Consider the following 20356-nt stretch of genomic DNA (forward strand, 5'->3'; position numbering starts at 1 on the left):
TAGAGCAGCAGTCCTCAAACTTTTTGGTCTCAAAACCTATATACACTCTTAAAAAGTATCTGCTTATATGGGTTATATCTATTGATATTTATTGTATTAGAAATTAAAATTGATAAATTTTTAAAATATTATTTCATTTAAAACTACCAAGAACAAAACAATTACATGTTATCACAAACAAAATTTTTATGGAAAATAACTATATTTGCCAAAACAAACAAAACTTAGTAAAAAGCATGATTTCGTTTTACATTTTTGCAAATCTGGTATAATAGAAGACAAGTGGGTTCTCACATCTGCTTCTGCATTTAGATCTGTTAAAATATCATATATCATGTACCCTCTGAAGAACTCCACTATAGACTTATGAGAGGATGAGAGGGGGAAAAAGACAAAGAAATTATTATTATTACAGTTTTCATCCCACGGATACCCTGAAAAGGTCTAGGAGTGGGAGGAGAATGATCCTCCAGCAGTCCCCAGAGCACACTTGGAAAACCACCTTAAAAACTCTAGTACAGGGCCGGCCTGGTGGCGTAGTGGTTAAGTTCTCAAATTCTACTTTGGTGGCCTGGGGTTCACCGGTTCGGATCCTGGGCACGGACCTACTCACCGCTCATCAAACCATGCTGAGGCGGCGGCCCACACGGAAGAGTTACCACTCTACAACTATGATATACAACTATGTACTGGGGCTTTGGGGAGAAAAAAAAAAGAAAAAAAGAGGAAGACTGGCAACAGATGTTAGTGCAGGGCCAATCTTCCTCAAAAAGAGGAAACAAAAAAAAACCTCTAGTACATTTGCATAATACACACACACATACACGATGTTCACTACAGCACTGTAATAACAACAAATTGGAAACAACCAAAATATTTATCAAAGAATGGATAAAGTGTCTTGTTTATACAAGGGTATACTACATAGCAGTTTAAAAGAAATGAACTAGACCTACATGAATCAATGTAACATCATCTCAAACACTGTTCTCAAAAACAACTTGAAAGATGATAATTTACATAAATGAAACTCATAAGTGGCACAATTTATACAAATTTTGAAAATATGCAAAATAGCACTATTTCTACAAGGATAAAGGCCTATGTAGTAATAGCACAAAACCAGGCATAGGAAATATAAACACCAAATCCTCACAGTGGTGGTTATCTACGGAGAAAGAAGTTAAGAGAATGGGATAAGAGAGGGGTACACAAGGGGACTCCTATTGCACATGTGATATTTTCTTAGAGGAAAAAAACTGAAGTGTTAAAATGTTAAAATTTGTTAGAGCTAGGGGATGGCTTATGTGAGTGTTCCCTATTTAGTCTCTGTTCCTTTCTGTATATTGAAAATATCTCACAATAAGAGAAAGAAACGTTCTGCTCTACTTGGTTTTGACAGATAAAAATCTCTCAGTACGCTCTGACACTATCAGCCCAATCAGATTAGTTCACATTGTATTTTTTAACTTTATTTTCTTTGACATATAAAAATTGTATATATTTAAGGTGTACAATTTGATGTTTTGATATATGTATACATTGTGAAAAGATCATCATCATGAAGCTAAATAACTTACCCATCACTTCTACACAGCTACCACTGTGTATATGTGTCGAGATTTAATTTCAGATCTATCCTCTTAGCAAATTTCCAGTATACAATACAGTATTTGTAACTATCGTCACCATGCTGTACATCAGAACTCCAGAACTCATTCATCTTGCATTAATTAAAATTTTATACCTTTTTAATGCTAAATCCTAAAATATTTTTCACAAAATAACCTTTTTACAAATGAATTTCTGTTAAAATTCAAACAGTAAAATACTTTGGGGCTTCTTTTTAAAGAATTACAAGGAAATTATTTTAAGGAATTATTATGAATCAAAAGTCCTAATATTGCTTAGTTGGTAAACTGTTGTTAATGACAGTCAAGAAATCAAAGACCTGTGTATAACTTGTAAAAACAAAAGTATCCGAAAGGATTGCCTTTTTTTCCTTCTAAAAATATATTAAGATAGAAATTTGTAGTGGAGCAAGTACAGAATTAAGGGTCTTCGGAATAAAATCACATTCTAACGTAAAACTTAGGTAAACCTTCGTCCCACCATGAGCTTAGGAGCTTTCATAAATATTATGACGTGAGGAAATGGCAACAAGCTGTCAATTTAGTGTAACTAACTTTTTTCCAATTAACTTATATTTCAGGCACATATTCATGTTTTTTACTACAAGTATCTGCCTCATTTAAATGAAGTGACTATTTTCAATACTTTTACCTACTCTTTCCTAAGTTATTTTAAAATGACTTGTTAAAACTTAAATAAAACCATAAACTTGGAGATTTTGAACACACAAATTTATTTGTTCTATCAGTTAAACACTGATTCTCAAGGGAAGAGATGGTGTGAAAACAAAGCAAAGCTTTATCCCACTGCTTTTTTTACTTTTTAAAAAAAAAAGTCAGACTATTTACACCTTGCATTTCAAAAGGAATTAAAGGGGTGGCTTGAGATTTAAAGGAGTGTGGGGTTTTCAAAGTTTGAAACACTTAGCTAAAAGATCTAAAGGTTTTACTTTTATATTTTTCATTAATAACTTCTTTTAAAAAGTACTATTCCTACACTGCTTTGAAATCGATCTCCAGTTTCTTACATTTCCAATGGAACTTCATCTTTGCGACTGTCGTGTTCTCACTGACTTCTAAAACTTGCTTTTTCTTTTCTTTCTCCCCGTCTTCCCTTCCTTTCTTTCTTTTTTTAACAAACCCATATATAATGCTTGGTATATGCCTGACACTGTTTCAATTCTTTTTTTTTTTGCTGAGGAATATTCGCCCTGAGCTAACATCTGTACCAATCTTCTTCTATTTTGTACGTGGGGCACCGCCACAGCACAGCCACTGAGCAGTGGTGTATGTCTGTGCCCAGGATCTGAACCTGCGAACCCAGGCTTCCAATGCGGAGCGCAGTGAACCCAACCACTACACCACGGGGCTGACCCCTCATTTGATTCTTACAACAACTCTCTGAGGTAGGTACTATCATTATTCCCATTTCATAGACCAGGCAATTGAGGCACAAGTGGCAAAGCAACTTGCTCAAGGTTTCAAAAGTTATAAATGGCAGAGCCTGGACTCAAACCCAGAGTCCACGCCATGCCAAAGTGAAGTCATATTTTTAGAAAAGTTTCCACTGTTTCTGATTTTTCATGTCATTACTCTTAAATTTTCAGCAACTAAAAGCAACCTGTTTGTTTTCCATAAACTACCAGGTTTATGAAGTATGAGGCGGAGGAAAGGGGGCTCTACTGACCATGTTTATCAAATTAGTGGAGGAAAAAGAAAAAGAATGACCTGAGAGCATAGGAAAGAATAATAAGCGAGGCAGAAGGTAACACATTCGGTTTAGGACTCAACTATTTGGAGACGCCTGCAGAAACGCAGGGAGGTAGCTGGTAAGCAGGTGGATATGTCAGTTTGCATCTTAAAGAGAGGGGAGGTCTGTGCAGGAGCTGGAGGAAAATTGGAGGCTCCAAAGAGCAAATGCGCCTTGAGGGGTGGACAGGATTTGGGCAATCAAGGGAGGAAGGCAGCTTGCATTCAAGGGGGTAGGAGCAATGAGGAGGGACAAAGAAAAAAGGACAAAGCAGGTTCAGGGCAACAGATGAGTTTTGGCTTTAGCACCAGGCTCTTATAAGCAGAAGCAGTGACGGGGAGGGTTAGGTGGGTCAGAACATCTCTTGGATGAGAACGTGGAATCCTTATCGGCAAGACAAGCCTGTGTGCCTGTGTTCTTTGCATTTTGCAGAGTGAGCAAATATCAGACCAAAATATACTATAGCCTCATTTTTAATATAATGAAGTCTAAACCTATGAAACCAAAGATAGGCTGAGGCTTTTATATTTCATGAAAACATTTTAAAATGCATTGATGTAAAGAATGATTAGGGGACTATTTTAAATATTTACATGCCTAAGAAGGTTTCAATCACTTCAGAAAAATATATTTCTAGACATTTACTATTATTAGACATTCACTATTCAATTGAGGTTAACTTAAAATATACTTGAGCACCTACTGTGGGCAAAGTGCAGTGCACACCGGAAAGCCTTAGAGGGGGAGCATCTTTCTGCATCTTCCCGCCTGCCTGTGGCGGGGACATCTGACGCCTGCAAAGCTTACTCTGATGGAGGGCATACTCATTCTGCCATATTGATACCGTTAACGTCAACCAGAGAATCTTGCAAAGATTTTTGGTAGGGTGAAATTTAAGCTAACCTTCGGAGAAAGAGTGGAATTTGGCAGAAAGGTAAGGAAAGAGGACTAGGCACGCAGGACCAAGAGAATAACATACGCAAGAGTACTTGGTTACTGCACTTTAGAACCATGTCGTATGCCTCTATAGATGTGTTTTATTTACTACTGAACAGATATTTACAACAGAAGTGTCTTTCATTCATGTCTTTTTCACTTAAAATTTATTTAATAGGTAACACAAGTATATGATAAGCATTTTTTCAAAAGTTACAAAAAAGGAGACAGTGAAAAGTCTCCCTCCTAACCAACTGTTGTCTGTAGAGATGTTTTTCCTGGGATACTCTATGAAACTGCATTTCTTTTAAACTTTAGATTTTTTTTCTAAGTCTGACTGGCATCTCCATGATTGAGTGATTCATAAGTAAACACTTATAATATGATATGACTTTTTGTCACATCTCCAAAATTGGCACCAGAACATTAGTACTCCTCTACAATCTAGGTTGGAGTTCAAGGTGCAGACGGAATACGTGTTGAAAAGAAAAAGCCTGGATCTTACCTTTCGGGTAAGATTTTATTTTATTATGATTTTATTCCCTTTGTATAAGATAGAATTTTCCTCTTTATTCTGCCACACTTCTATTGTGTCAAGCAATTAACTTACCTAATGAATGTCTATTTAAAAAAGTCACACACAGGGGCCGGCCTGGTGGCATAGTGGTTAAGTTTGCGCACTCCGCTTTGGCGGCCCAGGTTTCACAGGTTCGGATCTCGGGCTCGGACATACGCACAGCTTATCAAGCCATGCTGTGGCAGGCGTCCCACGTATAAAATGGGGGAAGATGGGCACAGATGTCAGACCAGGGCCAATCTTCCTCAGCAAAAAGAGGAGGATTGGCAACAGATGTTAGTTCAGGGCTAATCCTCCTCACCAAACACACAAACAAAAAAAGACACACACATACACACAAACTAGGACCTGCCTACCCGCAGGACTTTTATAATCTAGGAGCTTAAATCAGGAAACCAAAGTTGATCATAGCTACCTCATATATTAATAGAGCATCAAGTTAAGTTGTATTGTTTAGAATTGTGGTCTCCAAAATGGATTCATGTACCCCAAGGCAGAGTATATGGCTCTGGGGGATTAGAAAAAATGGGGATTAGAAAAAAATGAGAACTGTTTACAATTACTTTTTACTTCTTCCTTTCAAAATTTATAGTGTGACATGCTTTACTACAGATATAATAAATTAAGATATTGGTACATGTATAAAATTTATAAAGAGACATATTGGGAGTGCATAAATATATTATGCTAATAAGGGTACATAATCAAAACGTTTTGAGAATTCAACAGCTCGGTATAGGAGGTGTTCATTTCTAAAAACAAACATTTTACTGAATTTCTAAAGTATATGAAGTGCTAATTTGGGTGGAATACACGGAGAAAACAAATTATAAAAGGGAAAGATAAATGCTGGGCTAGACTGCAAATTTTTATAGGGAAAAGTAGACAGCTTATTTTTTGATATGTGGTTCTTTTTCATTATGTTACTGCTATAAGAGTTATTGAAAATGAAGTGTATGTACCATGGTTAAGGAGACGGGCTCTGAACTCAGACTGTCAGGTTCAAATCCTGGCTCCACCACTTACTTTGGGGGGTGCTAAATGACATATGTATAAACGGCCTTGTTCAGTGTCTAGCACTTAAGCAGCCAAAAATGTTAACAATTATTATTAAATAAAAAGAATACCATTTAATGAATACTAGCTTTCTACAGTAACTGAAATGAAACAGCCGAGTCATGTTTTAATTCAGCATAACCTTTTGGAAAGATGCGTTTTGGGTCTAACTGAAATGTATGGAAACAAATGGAAACTTTTTTCCTTCTTTTTTATCCAAAAAAAAATCCCCTCAATATCACTCCCATGAATTATTTTGTCTTGGAACAGCTAATGTAAATTAAACCATGTCAGTCCCTAGCCAAACGGATACCGGAATAACTGTGTACAGTATATCTTCTTGGCTTCACTTTTATGTGGAACATGTGTTTATATTTTGACCTTTTGTCTTTTTTTAAAATACAGAAACATTTTTAAACAGCAGCAACTGGGATGATTTTTTTCTTTTAGTTTCCAAACATATTAAGCTACACATGGCAGAGCCCACTGCTGAAACATTTATAAATGTTACACCAACTGTGTTTATATTTCTGATTTTTTTAGATTGTTTTGTTTTCATGTAAGCCATGACCTGAAAATTTTAGCTCAAATTCTTTCCACAAAATAATTACATAATGGAACAGTCTGAGTCATTTTGAATTTCCGAAACAGAAAACTTGCTCCCGTAAAATAAAGATAATGATCAGCGTCATAGTGAGGTTTTTATATGGGGTTTTGTGATGATCCAAAACACAACTACACGGTATGGATAAGGCTGGAAGGGCAATAAGAACAGGACCAGGAACACAATGATGATGATTCATCCAGCTCAGAAAAATCATTGCACTCTTTTTTCTTTTCCATTGTCTCTTCTTAAGCAACTGGCACAAAAATAAAGTCTAATATAAGATTTCACAGCAGTGAGAAAGATCAAAGAGCAAAAAAATTGGCAATTTGGAAGGCAAAAGTACAAAAGTACTCCTCTTTAGTCTAGCCTTTTAAACCTTATCCATCACCTTCATGGAAGACGGAAAGAATTCATAATATGTAAGTTAATATAAATAGCAAACAAAATGTAAGTGATAGGTCTATGAACAAGAAGACCGAAATCGACTAAATTTGGGTAAGGACTTTCTCTGGCTCTCAGCTGCTCCAAGTGTTAAATGAAATAGATTACACATACTACCAGTGAGACAGTCTCTGATGAAAGGTTTGTTTCTCGAGAAGTCTAGAGATAGTAAACTTAAGAGAATAAACTTTTTTCTTTGAAAATAAAAAAACGTAAGAGTTGGCTCTCAATAAATATTTCTGCAGCAAGTGAATGAGTGAGCGAAGGAGCACAGCATCCTTCCTTCCAACTTGCATACATTCCTTCTCCTAATAGGCCATCCCAGGTGTCACCCCTTTCTGGTATTATGTAACTCCAGACACTACAAAGGAAGGACCGTGCGGTCAGTCACTCAACCTCCTTCACTGAATCCCTCATCCTAAAATATGCCATCAAACCCAACCTCCACCATAGGCCTTCTCTATTGCTACTACTCTCATTAAATGACTTTCCTAATGGGTCACAAACACACGCCTCATTCACAAATTCAAAAGTCTCTTGGTAGTATTTACACAGTTGAAAAAGAAACACATTTGTTTTTTGACACAGCTATGAACAAAATCTTGACAGCTGGAAATTTACTGGAATCCATGGAATGAGATTTGCAACAAAATCATTAAACATTTACTCCATCCTACCCAGACACAGTACATCACTTTATGTGCAACCTCAAATGGACAGCTTACAACTTACATTAAATAATGGCTAAACAGTTTGATTTTTAAGAGAGGTAGACAAATGAAAGCATTCAATGCTTCAATTTTTGTTTAGGTGTTTTCATTCTGTGCCCTCTCTTCAGACAAAGGATAAGTTACTCAAAGAGCCCTTTACAAGTCCCAATTGATTTTACCCTTCTCCCTCTTCCTCCTCCCTTCACGTCCCTCCATCTCTGTCCCTCCATCTCTCTCTCTGTCCCTCTGTCTCTCCCTCTCCCTCCCATTTCCCAAAGCCTAAACTAACAGATGGATAAGAGTTTGAGAAAGGACACTATTTTAAATCCTTTGATTTCCCAATTTCAATACCTAAAGCAATCCACTTAATACTACCATTAAAATGAATAATGTTCTTAACTGTTCTACTTTGAAAATCACAATTACCATTTATAACCCAAATATTTTTTAAATCTTCTCTAATATTATTGTTTTATGCTCATAACTAAAATAATGGCTTCAATATTTTATCCATTGTCATGAATCATGTAATACATTTCAGGAGGATTTAAAACTGCCATGTAAATTTCTAATAGCCAAAGACCACAAAGTCTCATTAATTACAAAATCCTGGCGCTCTTAGCTACAAATGATGACTTGCAAGGATGTGGCTTTATTACTGTGCAACATAACTTTGCATTAAATCCTAAGTAGAACTGCCACGTAAGCTCATTTCCTACTTCATTTCTCTAAAAAATGCAAACACTAGCTTCATTTCCACAAAACACAATGAAATTGCTATTCTGCAAAAAAAGTTTACACGTCTGTAAGATTTCACGTTAATGAGCTCATTTGTTTCCCACGTAGTCACTGCTTGCTGTGTGCACTGCCCCCGGGCCTTAAAAATATTAATCCATTTATCCTCGTAACAACCTTATGATGTAGCTACTATTAGTATGATAAGATGTCACTGTGCCTAGCACAGCGCTTCATACATAAAAGAAAATAAATGTTGTCTAATTTAAAGTTAATCCAAAAGAACTGACTTTCATGAACATTTTTCAAACCGATTAAATGTATTTAAGATGTTGATGATATATTAAAAAGATATTCTAACTTTCAGTCAGTTGCATAAGATAACTACAACCACTAAAATAAATTTCCTTAGTCATATGTTGACAGCTACACGCTGGGAGAGGCCGGAGCTAACAATTGGCCGCTTTGTCTCATAATAATTTCTAGTAGCCACAGATAGAGGAAGTTCTTAAATAAGGGCAAACAGAAGTGAGCCCAATAAATCAGCAATTCTTTAAAGTTATGATTACTCTCTACAATTTCCTGCTGTCAGTTAGGTCACGAACTCAACAGGTCAACGTATTTTTTTACTCCCAGTATGAGCATGGTTAAGAACATTTTCACAGCAGATTCTTGGGAAATCAATCTGTCTATCGCCCTTATTGCTCAGCCATCTCATGTTAGGATGACCACATAAACCATTTCAGACAGATGAATTTCCAACTTTCACTCTTCATGTTACTTAGTTCTCCAGGTTTCTTACTTCTTCAAGAAACTTAGTTCTTCTAACACTGTATCTAACATAAATGAAGAATATTTGCTCATAATCTTCTAAGAAAACTTTTTTCAGACACATGAATATTTTTCTCAACTTTCCTTCAACCATTTCTTCTCATAATAACTGTTCTCTTAATCTCCCACCACCACCACCACCCCTACCACCTCCAACTTTCCAATATTTTGCATGATTTTAAAGATCTCTGGTAAATTCTCCATATTCCCTTTAGATTGTAAAAAATCAAAGGTGGAGAAGGTCCTCCAACAAAGAGCTGACATAGGTCAGAGTTAGCAGGATTAAGTCATAGTTTTTATATGGTAAATTTCTATTTATATACTTTTGACATGCTTGCTTTATAAGGTATGGCTCTATATTTTTGACTTGTGTATCCACTTTGAGCTCTTTATCTTTTTCTGCCACAATACAGAAAATTAATTCTTCCATATTTTATATTAGTTTATTTTTCTTCCAGGTTGATTGCTCTTCAGGTACCTGTACGTAATTTATTTTATTTCTGACCACCCATCAATTTATCGGGGTAATGTGCAATTTTATTTACTTCATTCTATAATTTCAGCAATTTCACTGAAGAAATTATTGAGCAACACAAGATCTCACACTGATGCCTGCATAAAACCATTAATTACCAGAGATTCCACTTCAGGTTCGTACTGATCCAACTTTCTGGCCTACCGTAAACCCTTCTAATAAATTCCTAACCTGGGGACACTACCTTTTCAGAGGTGAGATGTCAAGTTTTATTCACTTTCTGCAAGATGAGGAAGAGGGAGGCAGAGGCTCTGTTATAGCTTCTTTCAGGACTTCAAGAGTTCCCCAAAAGGGGGATCACCATATGCCATTATCATTCTAACACCTAAAGCCTACCCTTTTAACCAGAATTCATAGCAAACTGAAGGTAAAAATTAGAAATAATAAAATTAGAAAAGCACAGAAGAGGAATGGGAAAGCTATCAGCAGAGGAAGGGATCCTTTGTAAAGGCAGGAAAGAAGTAAAGACTCCCTTCACACATCTAATCATCTGGCCTAGCGCCACCAACGGCCATGCTACCAGACCCTGGCTCACTTATTTGATTCAACCACCCCACTATGAGGTCAAGATCAAATACTTGATCCCTACGTGAGTCAATGGGCATCAGTTTCATGGTCAAAAACTTGCCTTTTTGCCCAACCTCTCATAAATAACATCATTTGTCCTAAAAGGATTCATGAAAACGGGTATGAACCAATCAATGCAAACTCATCACCATTCCTGGAAAAATAACCAGGAAAACCTGACCTGTGAGTCAGCCCACAGGTTGCATTTCATTTAGGAAGAACTCCCGGATAGTCTTGGGTCAGACAGATATGAGTAAGAAACCAGGCTCTGCTACTTACTCTCCTATGTGATCTTGGACAAGTTAATTTCTCAAGTTAATTTAAAGATTAAACACAGTAAGGGTCTCAAAGTAGAGCTTGACATAAAAGGGATGTTCAAGTGATGCTAGCCCTACCCCCTTCCAGAGATAAATCCTGGGAGTTAAGAGCACAGTGTACGTTCCAACCCTGGTTTTGCAGCACACTAGCTGTGAAACACTGGGCAAGTCACAGGCTCATCTTGCTCATAAAGCTGGGATAATGAATTAAAGCATTTAGGTAGTGCTTAGCACACAGTGAAGGTCAATACATGGCAGCTATTTTTTTAACTGCTAATAAGAGAGATTATTATCATCACTATCTGTTGATCAATGTTTCTCAAAGTGTGTTCAGAGAACTATGGATATCAGAATAACCTAGAATGTCTGTAAAAAAAAAAAAAAAAAGATCCCATGTCCCAGCCCAACCTATTCAAAAAAGCTCTTCAAGAATGGTACCAGGTAATACTCATTTCTGAATCAAACTTCCTTGAGATGCATATTAAAACTTAAGAATTACTGATCCAGCTGGTCTTGTGCTGTGTCACAGTAAATTAAGACTTGTCTTCTAGTACTTACTCTTTACTATGCCAGGAGAATTACCCAGGATCTGGTGTTTCTCATGTTTTGGTACTTCTTTGGATGTAGATATTAAACTGATAGGCTCATTCCTGTTTTGTTTTTTTTTTCCAATGGCACAATTTTGACTTGTTTCTCTGCTCTCACCAGGGGTTGGCAAACTGGGGCCAGTTCTGTACAACCCCAACCTCCAAAGGGAAGATGTGTTTAAAGCATTGTTAAAAAAACAAAAAAAAAAGGAATATGTGATGGAGACCATATCGTGCTCACAAAGCCTAAAATACTTACTGTCTGGCCCTTCACATAAAAGTTTGCCAACCCCTTGGTAATCTATAATTGTTTTTAAACTGCAGGTCTCAACACAATTTGCTTAAAAAAAACAAGACAATTGGGGGCCGGCCTGGTGGTGTAGTGGTTAAGTTCGTGCGCTCTGCTTCAGCAGCCAGGGGTTTGCAGGTTTGCATCCTGGGCATGGACCTACGCACCGCTCATCAAAAGAGGAAGGCATCCCCATACAAAACAGAGGAAGATGGGCACAGATGTTAGCTCAGGGCTAATCTTCCTCAGCAAAAAGAGGAGGAGTGGCAATGGATATTAGCTCAGGGCTAATCTTCCTCAGAAAAAAAAAAAAGAGCAAGAGCAAGAGCGAGAGGGAGCGCCAGCGCGAGAGCGAGCGAGAGAATTGATTGGAATAGATAATATTCTAGTAGATGTTTTCTACTGCACCAAGTAGAAGGAAGCACCACTGCCAAAGTTTCTGTTATACCTATACACAGATGTGTGTATTGGATAATGGTCACACTGTATTTGGTTGCAGTCAAAAAAGTTTTAAAGTCCTTGGGGCTAGGGCTGGGGAATAAATAGTGCAATTGGTTAATAAGCATTTCTTAAAACTCACACTGAGAAATTTTTAGAGTAAAGGTGCCTTGGAGAATATAAAACCATTTAAAATGATCCCTGCTGTTTAGAAGTTAATGGCTTATTTCTTCATTGCAAAATGGAAATAAAATCTGTTCTGTGTACAATACACATTGTTGTAAGGAGAAAAGGGAATCACCAATGCAAAGTACTTCAAAAGCATTATACAAACAAAATATTTTAGTTATACTGACAATATATTGTATCGAACATATATAGGTTCTTTACCAAGTCCCTAAATTCCTAGTTTCCTCCCATATGGGAAACAAGTCCTTTTTCCCTTTGTGTGTGTGCATGTGTATGTATGCGTGTGTACATGCCTGTCTCAGGAGCATAAAAGAAGTATTAGATGCCTCTGCCCTTTCTGTGTCACCCATCATTGGCTTCTCTTTCTCATCTACTTAAAATATGTATTATTTTATCTTTTTCTTGCTTCTAATAAGAAAGGCATTTGATTAAATTCTTGCGCAAAAAGAACAATTAAGACTATGATCATCCTATCCCTGGAAACATTAACAAGACCAAAATTAAAATTTTTAAAGTAACCATCTTCCCTTTTATCTTCATAGAGCACTAATTTCCAGGGCTTTTGTGATTATTTTGGACAAGCTAAAAATACACTGATTTTATAACACATTTCAATAATTTTGCAAAGAAAAGAAACACCTTCCTAGCAACATGCACAAGGAAATGACACTTGAAAATGTTTTCCTTATATGAAATGCTCTGCGGACACACAAACCACAAGCAGTGTAAATAAATAAAGGCTGGTGCAACGCTCAACGCACGTTTGCTTTCCACCACAAAGAGAAAAAAACACTTGCACATTTGCACACCATGGTATTTTAGCCTTGGGATGCCATAAAGATGGGATCTGGGCATGTCGTGTAAACACAGGAAGCTGTAAATGTGCGTGTCCGTCTGTGTGTTAGGGAAAAAGGGTTGTAAGCAGAAGGGGTGGGACTTGCCAGGAGCAGCTATTTGAGAAAATTCCTTTTTCTTTTCCATTCATTCTTTCCAGCTTCAGTGTCTGGCACAGTCCTTACAATTACTCACTGGTTTTTCATTCTAAAGACAACCAACAAGCTTTCAGAACTTCCTACAGTGTTTTTCACACACTTTTTATTTTTTTAAAAAAGGCTCCATATCATTCAATATTTGTTTTAAATAAAAAGCAAACCATTAGCCCGTTTCCTCACTCCAAAGACCCCATGGGTCGCAGGCTAAACAGGATCCTTTGTTGTGTGTCCAAAAACAACAAAATGCGGTATTGATAAATGGGAAATTAACAGATTTGTCTGTTTCCAAAAATATGAAAGCTATTACCATAAATTTTGTTCTGCCCCAGTGAGTCCAATTTCATGCTCCTTTTAGTGAATTGGCCATCCTAATAACAGTAAAGCCAATCCAATTGAACACCCCTCACCTCTTCTCTTTGGACGCTCTATTAATAAACATAAGGGCTGAAAGAGGACGCCAAATGGGCCAGTTTTTTATGCACAATGGTACCCGTCAAACGAAATATTTCCAACCACAGTGGAAGTTGTCTTTCAGATGCCCACTCAAACCGGTCGTCCTCTGCCTCTGAGTCCAGGACGAGAACCCAACCTTTCAGCTCCCCACCTCCAGGGGAGGGGACGAGGAGGAGAGGGCATGAGAGCAGAGTAGGAAGGTGGGCGAGTGGGAGAGACAGAAATGGATGCTGAGGGGGTAGGCGAGATAGGAAGGTAGGGAAGGTGGAGAAGGCGGGCAAGGGTGGGTGAGCAAAGCTGCAGGATTAAAGGGCAAAAAAGGGGGAACTGCACTGGGGAGCCGGGGCGTGCGGGGGTCGGGTCCTCACCGGTGAACGCCCCTGCGTCTGCGTCCGCGGCCTCCTCCTCCTCCCCGTTCTCCGAGTCGGCGTGCACCGGCTCATCGGCAAAGTTGACCCCCCTGCTGGGGGTGCCGCCCCCGGCGGCGGCGGCGGCGGCGGCGGCGGCGCCCGCGTCCCCCCAGGTCCTGCCCTCCTGGCCGCAGCGCGCGGCGCCTTTGCGCTCGTTCTCCTGCTGCAGGCGCGTGAAGTGCTGCAGCGCGAACTCCAGCAGGTCCGCCGGCTGGTGCCTCAGCACCTCCACCGTGAAGCCCTGCAGCAGCTCCGTCAGTCCCGCCGGGATCTCGATGCTCATCCTGCCTCCGGGGCAGCGGGCACCCGGGCGCCGCCCTCGCCCCCTCCGCGGACCGGCCTCGGGCCCCGCGGCCCCCGGGCGAGCGCGGACGGCGCTGGCGGCGCTACCGGCTGCGAGCGCGGCGCACTGGGCCCCGGCGGCCCGGCTGGCCCGGCCCGCAGCTCCTGGCGCGCGGCTGCTCCGAGCGGCGGCGGTGGCTGAGCGAGCGCGGCCCCGGGAGGGCTGGCAGCATCTCCGGCTCCTCCCGCGCCCGCCGCGGCCGCTCCTCTCCCCCGCCCGGCCGCCCCGCCCCGCCCCCGCCCCCGCCCCGCCGCCGCGCGCCCACGTGACTCCCGGAAACCATGGCAACCACCGCCGGCGGGCGCCGCGCACCCGCCGCTCGGGCAGCTGCCGGCCTGAAGACGGTGGAGGGCGCCGGCGGGCTTGCGGGGAATGCTGCTCCGGCGCGCAGCGGGGGCGTGGGGGGCCGCTCCACACTACCCGGGTGCCCTCTTCCAGGCGCGTTTCGCCGTCCACCTGTCCGCACTCCCCGGAGCGGGCTGGCCGCTCTGCCGAATTCCCACCTGTCATTAACCACAGGAAACCCACGCCGAGCTGGTGCCGCGCGATTTGCCCTGAAACTTCAGCCCCCACCTCGGTAGCGGCATTTTATTTTCCTCCGAGAATCTATTGATAAGTGTTGGTAATGTCTTTTGTTTAAAGTCATATGATGGCACTGATTCTCTTTTGGACATAATGCTCCATCTTTGTGACACCTTTCTTTTTCTTTCGCCACGTTTTCTCCAGCCTTTCTCCATCCAGTCTATGATGTTTTGCCTTACTGATACTATTTCATTGTCCACTTTGTGCGTTTACTACTGTTTATTGAAACAAATGCACCATTTGTTGTGCGGCACTTACCAATAAAAATACATCTTGATATAAACCCTTTGTTTGTAATCCAATTTGTATTCATTCCATGAGTGAATGTTTTCTTTATTTTCGTTTCTTATCAACCTCATAATAATATGTTGTCTTTAAATATAGTAAAGTACTTCTAATTGTAAGTGTCAAGCATTTTAAGATGTAAACTTTTATAAAGTACTGTGATCCTCACTGCATGGCCCACAATATTAGTCAAACTCCAATCGTATAAGCATTATATAAACCATATAGGCATTATTGTCTTTATAGCTCCAGTAATTTAAGATGAATTTGCATCATCTGTCTACATTTATGATGATGTTTTTATTAAGATTAGCATTGATCTGTCTTCATTAATGATGATGTCTTTATTAAGATTACCATTGCTTGCATGTGGCAGAAAATGCAAAATACAGTAGCTTAAACAAGAGAGCAGCTTATTTCTCTGTAATGTAAATGTAAACAGGGCAGGGCTGGTCGGGTGCTCCCATGGTCATCAGGCTCCCAGGCTCTTTCCAGCTCATAGCTCCGGAATCCTCAGTTTGTGGTCCAAAATTGCTGCCCCACCTCCTGTCGTCTCATCCATATTTCAGCCAAGAGGAAAGTGGAAAAGAGAAGGGAACCTCTCCCCACCTCCCCAAAACACACATCCGCCCCCTAAGGACACTTCCAGAAAGTTAAACACACTAATTCCTCTTATGTCCTCTTGGCCAGAACTTAGGATGGCCACACCTATAGTGTGGCAGATTGCATTTTCCAAAGGTGGCTGCAAAAATATCTCCTGTCCCATGTGCTCTTCTGCGTGTGACCTTCCACTCCTCCATCAAGAGCTGGAGTCTTAATTCCCCTCCTCTTGAATCTGGATGGGCTTGTGACTGCTTTGATAGAAGTCACTATCGCATGACAGAAGCAGCCAGCCCCGTGATGCCCTGTTCCAAATCCTGACCCACAGAATCTGTGAGCATAATACAAAGGTTGTTTTAAGCCTCTAAGCTTGGTGGTAATTTGTTACACAGCAATAGTAACCGAGACGCATGGCTGTAAGGAAAGCTTGGGAATGTAAGCTTTATTTTGAGCAGTCATGTGCCAACCAGACATTTGTAGATTACGGACAACCAATTCTGGGGACAATAAATAGTGTCTGCCACAATGCTTAACACCCTTTCCCCCATGAATAACAGAAGAAAAAAGCACTACTTTTCCAAACACTTACAAAAGCCATATTTCAAAGTAGCATCCTATATTTTGTGTTTTCAAAATGCATTGATTCCTTTTTGTAGATTTACTATATGAGGCATGGTAAATGGCTCTGTCATCAACCACAATGCCAGGGTCGTGTGGCTGTCATTTCTTTAGGGGTATAGAAGTGAGTCAAGCAGGAAATGCATAACTGGATTAGATGACCTTTATGGTCTCTCCCATCCTGGGATATTCTACAATAGTATAATATTAAAAGAAGACATGTTGGATTTAAAACATTTTTGCAAACAACTCTCTGATAACGATTTTTGTTTGCATAAATTCTTAAATCAATAACCGTGACCTGAAAAAGTAAAGCTTGATCCTGATATTCCTGTTATGTTAATATTGTTCTCAGAACAAACGTTCACTCCTCAAATCATATTCTGGCTTTTATTCACTACCACATAACCATTTTGGTAATATTGTATGATTTCCTTTGCTTTCATTTTCAGAATATTTCCTTTTGAACCTTGGAGTACAATGACAGTGGCTTATGGGGACTATTTATCTTCAAATTCTTTAAAAGAACATCACGGATATTGATTCTTTGGTTGTTGATTTACAAAGCAATTTGCACTAGTTTCTCAGAGAATCAGAAGCAATTGCAAAAGAACTCCAAGAGTTCAGCATTGGAATGCAATAAGAGCGCTACCAAATGTGTTTTCACATATGGGGAATTAAACACATATTGGACAGAGACATCAATTTGTTTATATGCAGTTCCAAAAGAGGACAAGAGCGTGGAGAAGCCAATAGTTTGGGCAAGCTTTACAATGGATGATACTAACTACGACCAATCAATCATACGGCATTTCTTATCAATAGTTAAGATGTATCCTGATCAAGTCTCTTTGGCGCAAAAAATGTATACCCACTCAAGGGAAAAAAAAGTAGGCAGGGGCTACTTTTTTTTGAAAGGACACAGGGGCTGTGCCTGCACAGGGCCACTGTGGCCATCACTCAGTTTTCTATACCTTTAGCAGTTCAGCACTGACTACGGTCTCGTGTCTCTAGCTCATATTCTCGAGAGAGGATCCAGCTAGTTGGTCCTGACCATCCAGTGGACTGGCTGGCCTTGAGTGAGGGCTCCTCTCCTGGTTCAGTCAGTGTGGCCAGTGGGGTGCAGGGTAAGGAAGTGGTCAGGTAGTATAAATACAGGACAAGGCCTTCCTCTCCAGCAGAGAGAAAAGTCCCGCAGATGGGCACTATAGGTGGTAGGGGTGCCTCACAACTTGTCTGCTGAAAGATGGTCACCTCAGAGCCTGAAAATCTTGTAAACATTTGGAGTAAAACTAAACAAAATGTTTAATCTCTAGATGCGGTTTTGCGAAGCGTTGCCTCTAGAAGACCAGTGGTTCTCAAACTTTAGCAAGCATCAGAAGCACTTGCAGCGCCTGTGAAAACACAGTTGCTGGCCCCACCCCCAGATTTTCAGAGTTAGTAGGTATGAGGTGGGGCCTGAGTATTTGCATTTCTGTCAAACTCCCAGGTGATGCTGTTGCTGCAGGTCTGGGGACCAAACCTTGAGATCCACTACACTAACTTTCCCAGGAAAGAGTTTCTACTCATAGTAAAAAGACAACTGCTTAAAGTAACTTTTTTGCTTAACATCAAAGCAAAGCATAAATTTTTCTTTGGCTAAATGAGGATTAAATGCAACTTTATTATTCTCTTCTCCTTAAGGGGTCTTGCAAAGTTAAAGAGATTGTCGAAAGCAACAGAGAATATGTCCTTAGATTTCATAAATAGAATATGATTTTCCTATTAAGGACTAGGTTGGACTCAAAAATTTATCTCCACTTCCGGAAACTGTACTAAAATAATGGCTAAAGGAATGGGGAAAATAAAACAAAACGATAAACTTATAAGGACAAAAGAACAAAAGAACCAAAATAAAAAAACATAAAAAAAAAATAAAAAATTTTAAATGATTCAGCCTTAAAAAGGAAGGAAATTCTGACACATGGTACAACATGGATGAACCTTGAGGACATTATGCTAAGTGAAATAAGCGAAATAAGCCTGTCTGATTCCACTTATATGAGATGTCTGGGGTAGTCAAAATCCATAGAAACAGAAAGTAGAATGGTGGTTGCCAGCAGCTGAGGGAAGAGGGAAATGAGGAGTTGCCGTTTAATGGGTAAAGAGTTTCAGTTTGGCAAGATGAAAAAATTCTGGGGTTGGTTGCACAACAGTGTGAATATACTTGACACTACTGAACTATAGATTTTAAATGGTTAAGATGGTAAACTTTATGTGTATTTTACCACAAGTAAAAATTTTTTTAATTTGTTAGTTAAAAAAAGGAAGAACAGGAGAAGAAACAAGAGCAGATGAGAGTTGTCCACTAGAATTGTGGAACTAGCAAGCTAGAGAATGCTGGAAGCTCAGCTTGGGTGAGGGGTCAGGGAGAGGAAGCCAGCAAGAAGCAAGATCACATGTCACCGAGTGCAGAAGCACAGAAGCAGAAGACACTGGAAGCCTCGGAAGGGGGTAAGGAGTGAGGACCAATGAAATGTTTGTACAGGGAACTGATAACACTGGCTGCCCTCTGGCCCCTCCTCTGTCCTACACAGGCGAGCAACTGCTCTCCTTCCTTCCCAGCAGGGATGGAGGCGTTGACTTTCTGTAGAGGTTTGCACAGCTGATTGTGGATAAGGTACTGTACTGAAAAGAAGGGGACTGAACCATTTTGGTGAACTGCTTATCAGTGGCCTCCTTCCCCCACTGGACTCCCAAAATTCTGAGAACCAGATTTATACCCTCCCAGGCCAGAAATCAGAGCTTCTCTTTAGGGAACTGACCAACCCAAGAGAAAAGACCTACAGATGCTGCCATTTCAGGGTCTCCCAGGGAAAAACCCAGCTCTTTGTCTTTTTACCCCATTTTGAAGTTCACCAGTCAATAACCACCACCATTGACACGTAACTTGTAAATATGAATTCAGGTAGGAATTATCAGGTTTCCAAGAAAAGCTTTTAGTGTGAAAGACTGCAGCCAAAATAAATGAACTAAAAATATAAACTCAGAGAAGTAGAGACTGCAATGAACAGAAGAAAAATTCAAAAAGCACTTTAATATTCTCAGATATACAATAATAATAGTAATAATAATAATAACCCTCCTGTCTCCTGCTTTCCCATTTCTAGTTACACATTATTTTGAGAAATTTTTTCTAGGTACATTTCTGTTTATGTCATTTTCTGCTAAAAAAAAAAAAAAAACAAAAAACTTCCATGGTTTTCTGTTTTCTGGAGAATAAAGGCAAACCTCATTGTCATGAAATTCAAGGACTTTGAAAATCTGATTCTAGCCTAATTTCCCAGCTTTAGCTCAATGTTTAGTTAACATTTATTTATCAGATCCTGTTCTAAGCACCTATTAACTCATTTAATGTTCATAAGAACCCTATGAGATATATTTATTATTACTCTACAGATGAATAAACTGAAGCACAGCGAGGTTAAGTAACTTGTCCAAGATCACGCAGCTCACAAATGGTACTGGGATGGGACCTCAGGCAGTCTGGCTCTACAGCCACTATTCTATATTTAAAATAAATAAGAAAGAACTCCTAGAAGTTAAAACTATGATAGTAAAAACATATTGCATAAAAGGGTTCAAGATAAAGTTGAAGAAACATCAGAAAATAGAACAAAAGAAAAAAATCTAAAAATTGCAGAGAAAAATAAGAAAATTAGGGGATTGATACAGGAAGCTCAAGATCCAAATAAAAGGAGTTTAAGAAAGAAAACAATGAGAAATGGAGAAAATTGTTAAAGAAATCATACAAAATTTTTTCCCAGACTTGAAGGATATGAATTTTTAGATTGGAGGGGACCATGGACAGGGCCATGGGACGATAAATAAAAACATG

General features: G+C 39.7%; 1 protein-coding gene across 2 annotated transcripts in view; it reads right to left on the reverse strand.

The window, feature by feature from the left end:
- Positions 1-14515, reverse strand: part of PRKAR2B (protein kinase cAMP-dependent type II regulatory subunit beta) — a 108602-nt gene extending 94087 nt beyond the window's left edge. Inside the window, exon 1 of one of the 2 annotated variants that reach the window (XM_058523382.1) lies at positions 14010-14509. In XM_058523382.1, the coding sequence (XP_058379365.1) occupies positions 14010-14334 (325 nt within the window). In that variant the 5' untranslated portion in view covers positions 14335-14509. Of the gene's footprint in view, positions 1-14009 lie in introns of both variants that reach the window. The other variant, XM_058523387.1, reaches the window with a different exon arrangement.
- Between the last annotated feature and the right edge of the window lie 5841 nt (positions 14516-20356).

This window comes from Diceros bicornis, chromosome 3 (genome assembly GCF_020826845.1).
Source record: "Diceros bicornis minor isolate mBicDic1 chromosome 3, mDicBic1.mat.cur, whole genome shotgun sequence".
Lineage (NCBI taxonomy): Eukaryota > Metazoa > Chordata > Mammalia > Perissodactyla > Rhinocerotidae > Diceros > Diceros bicornis.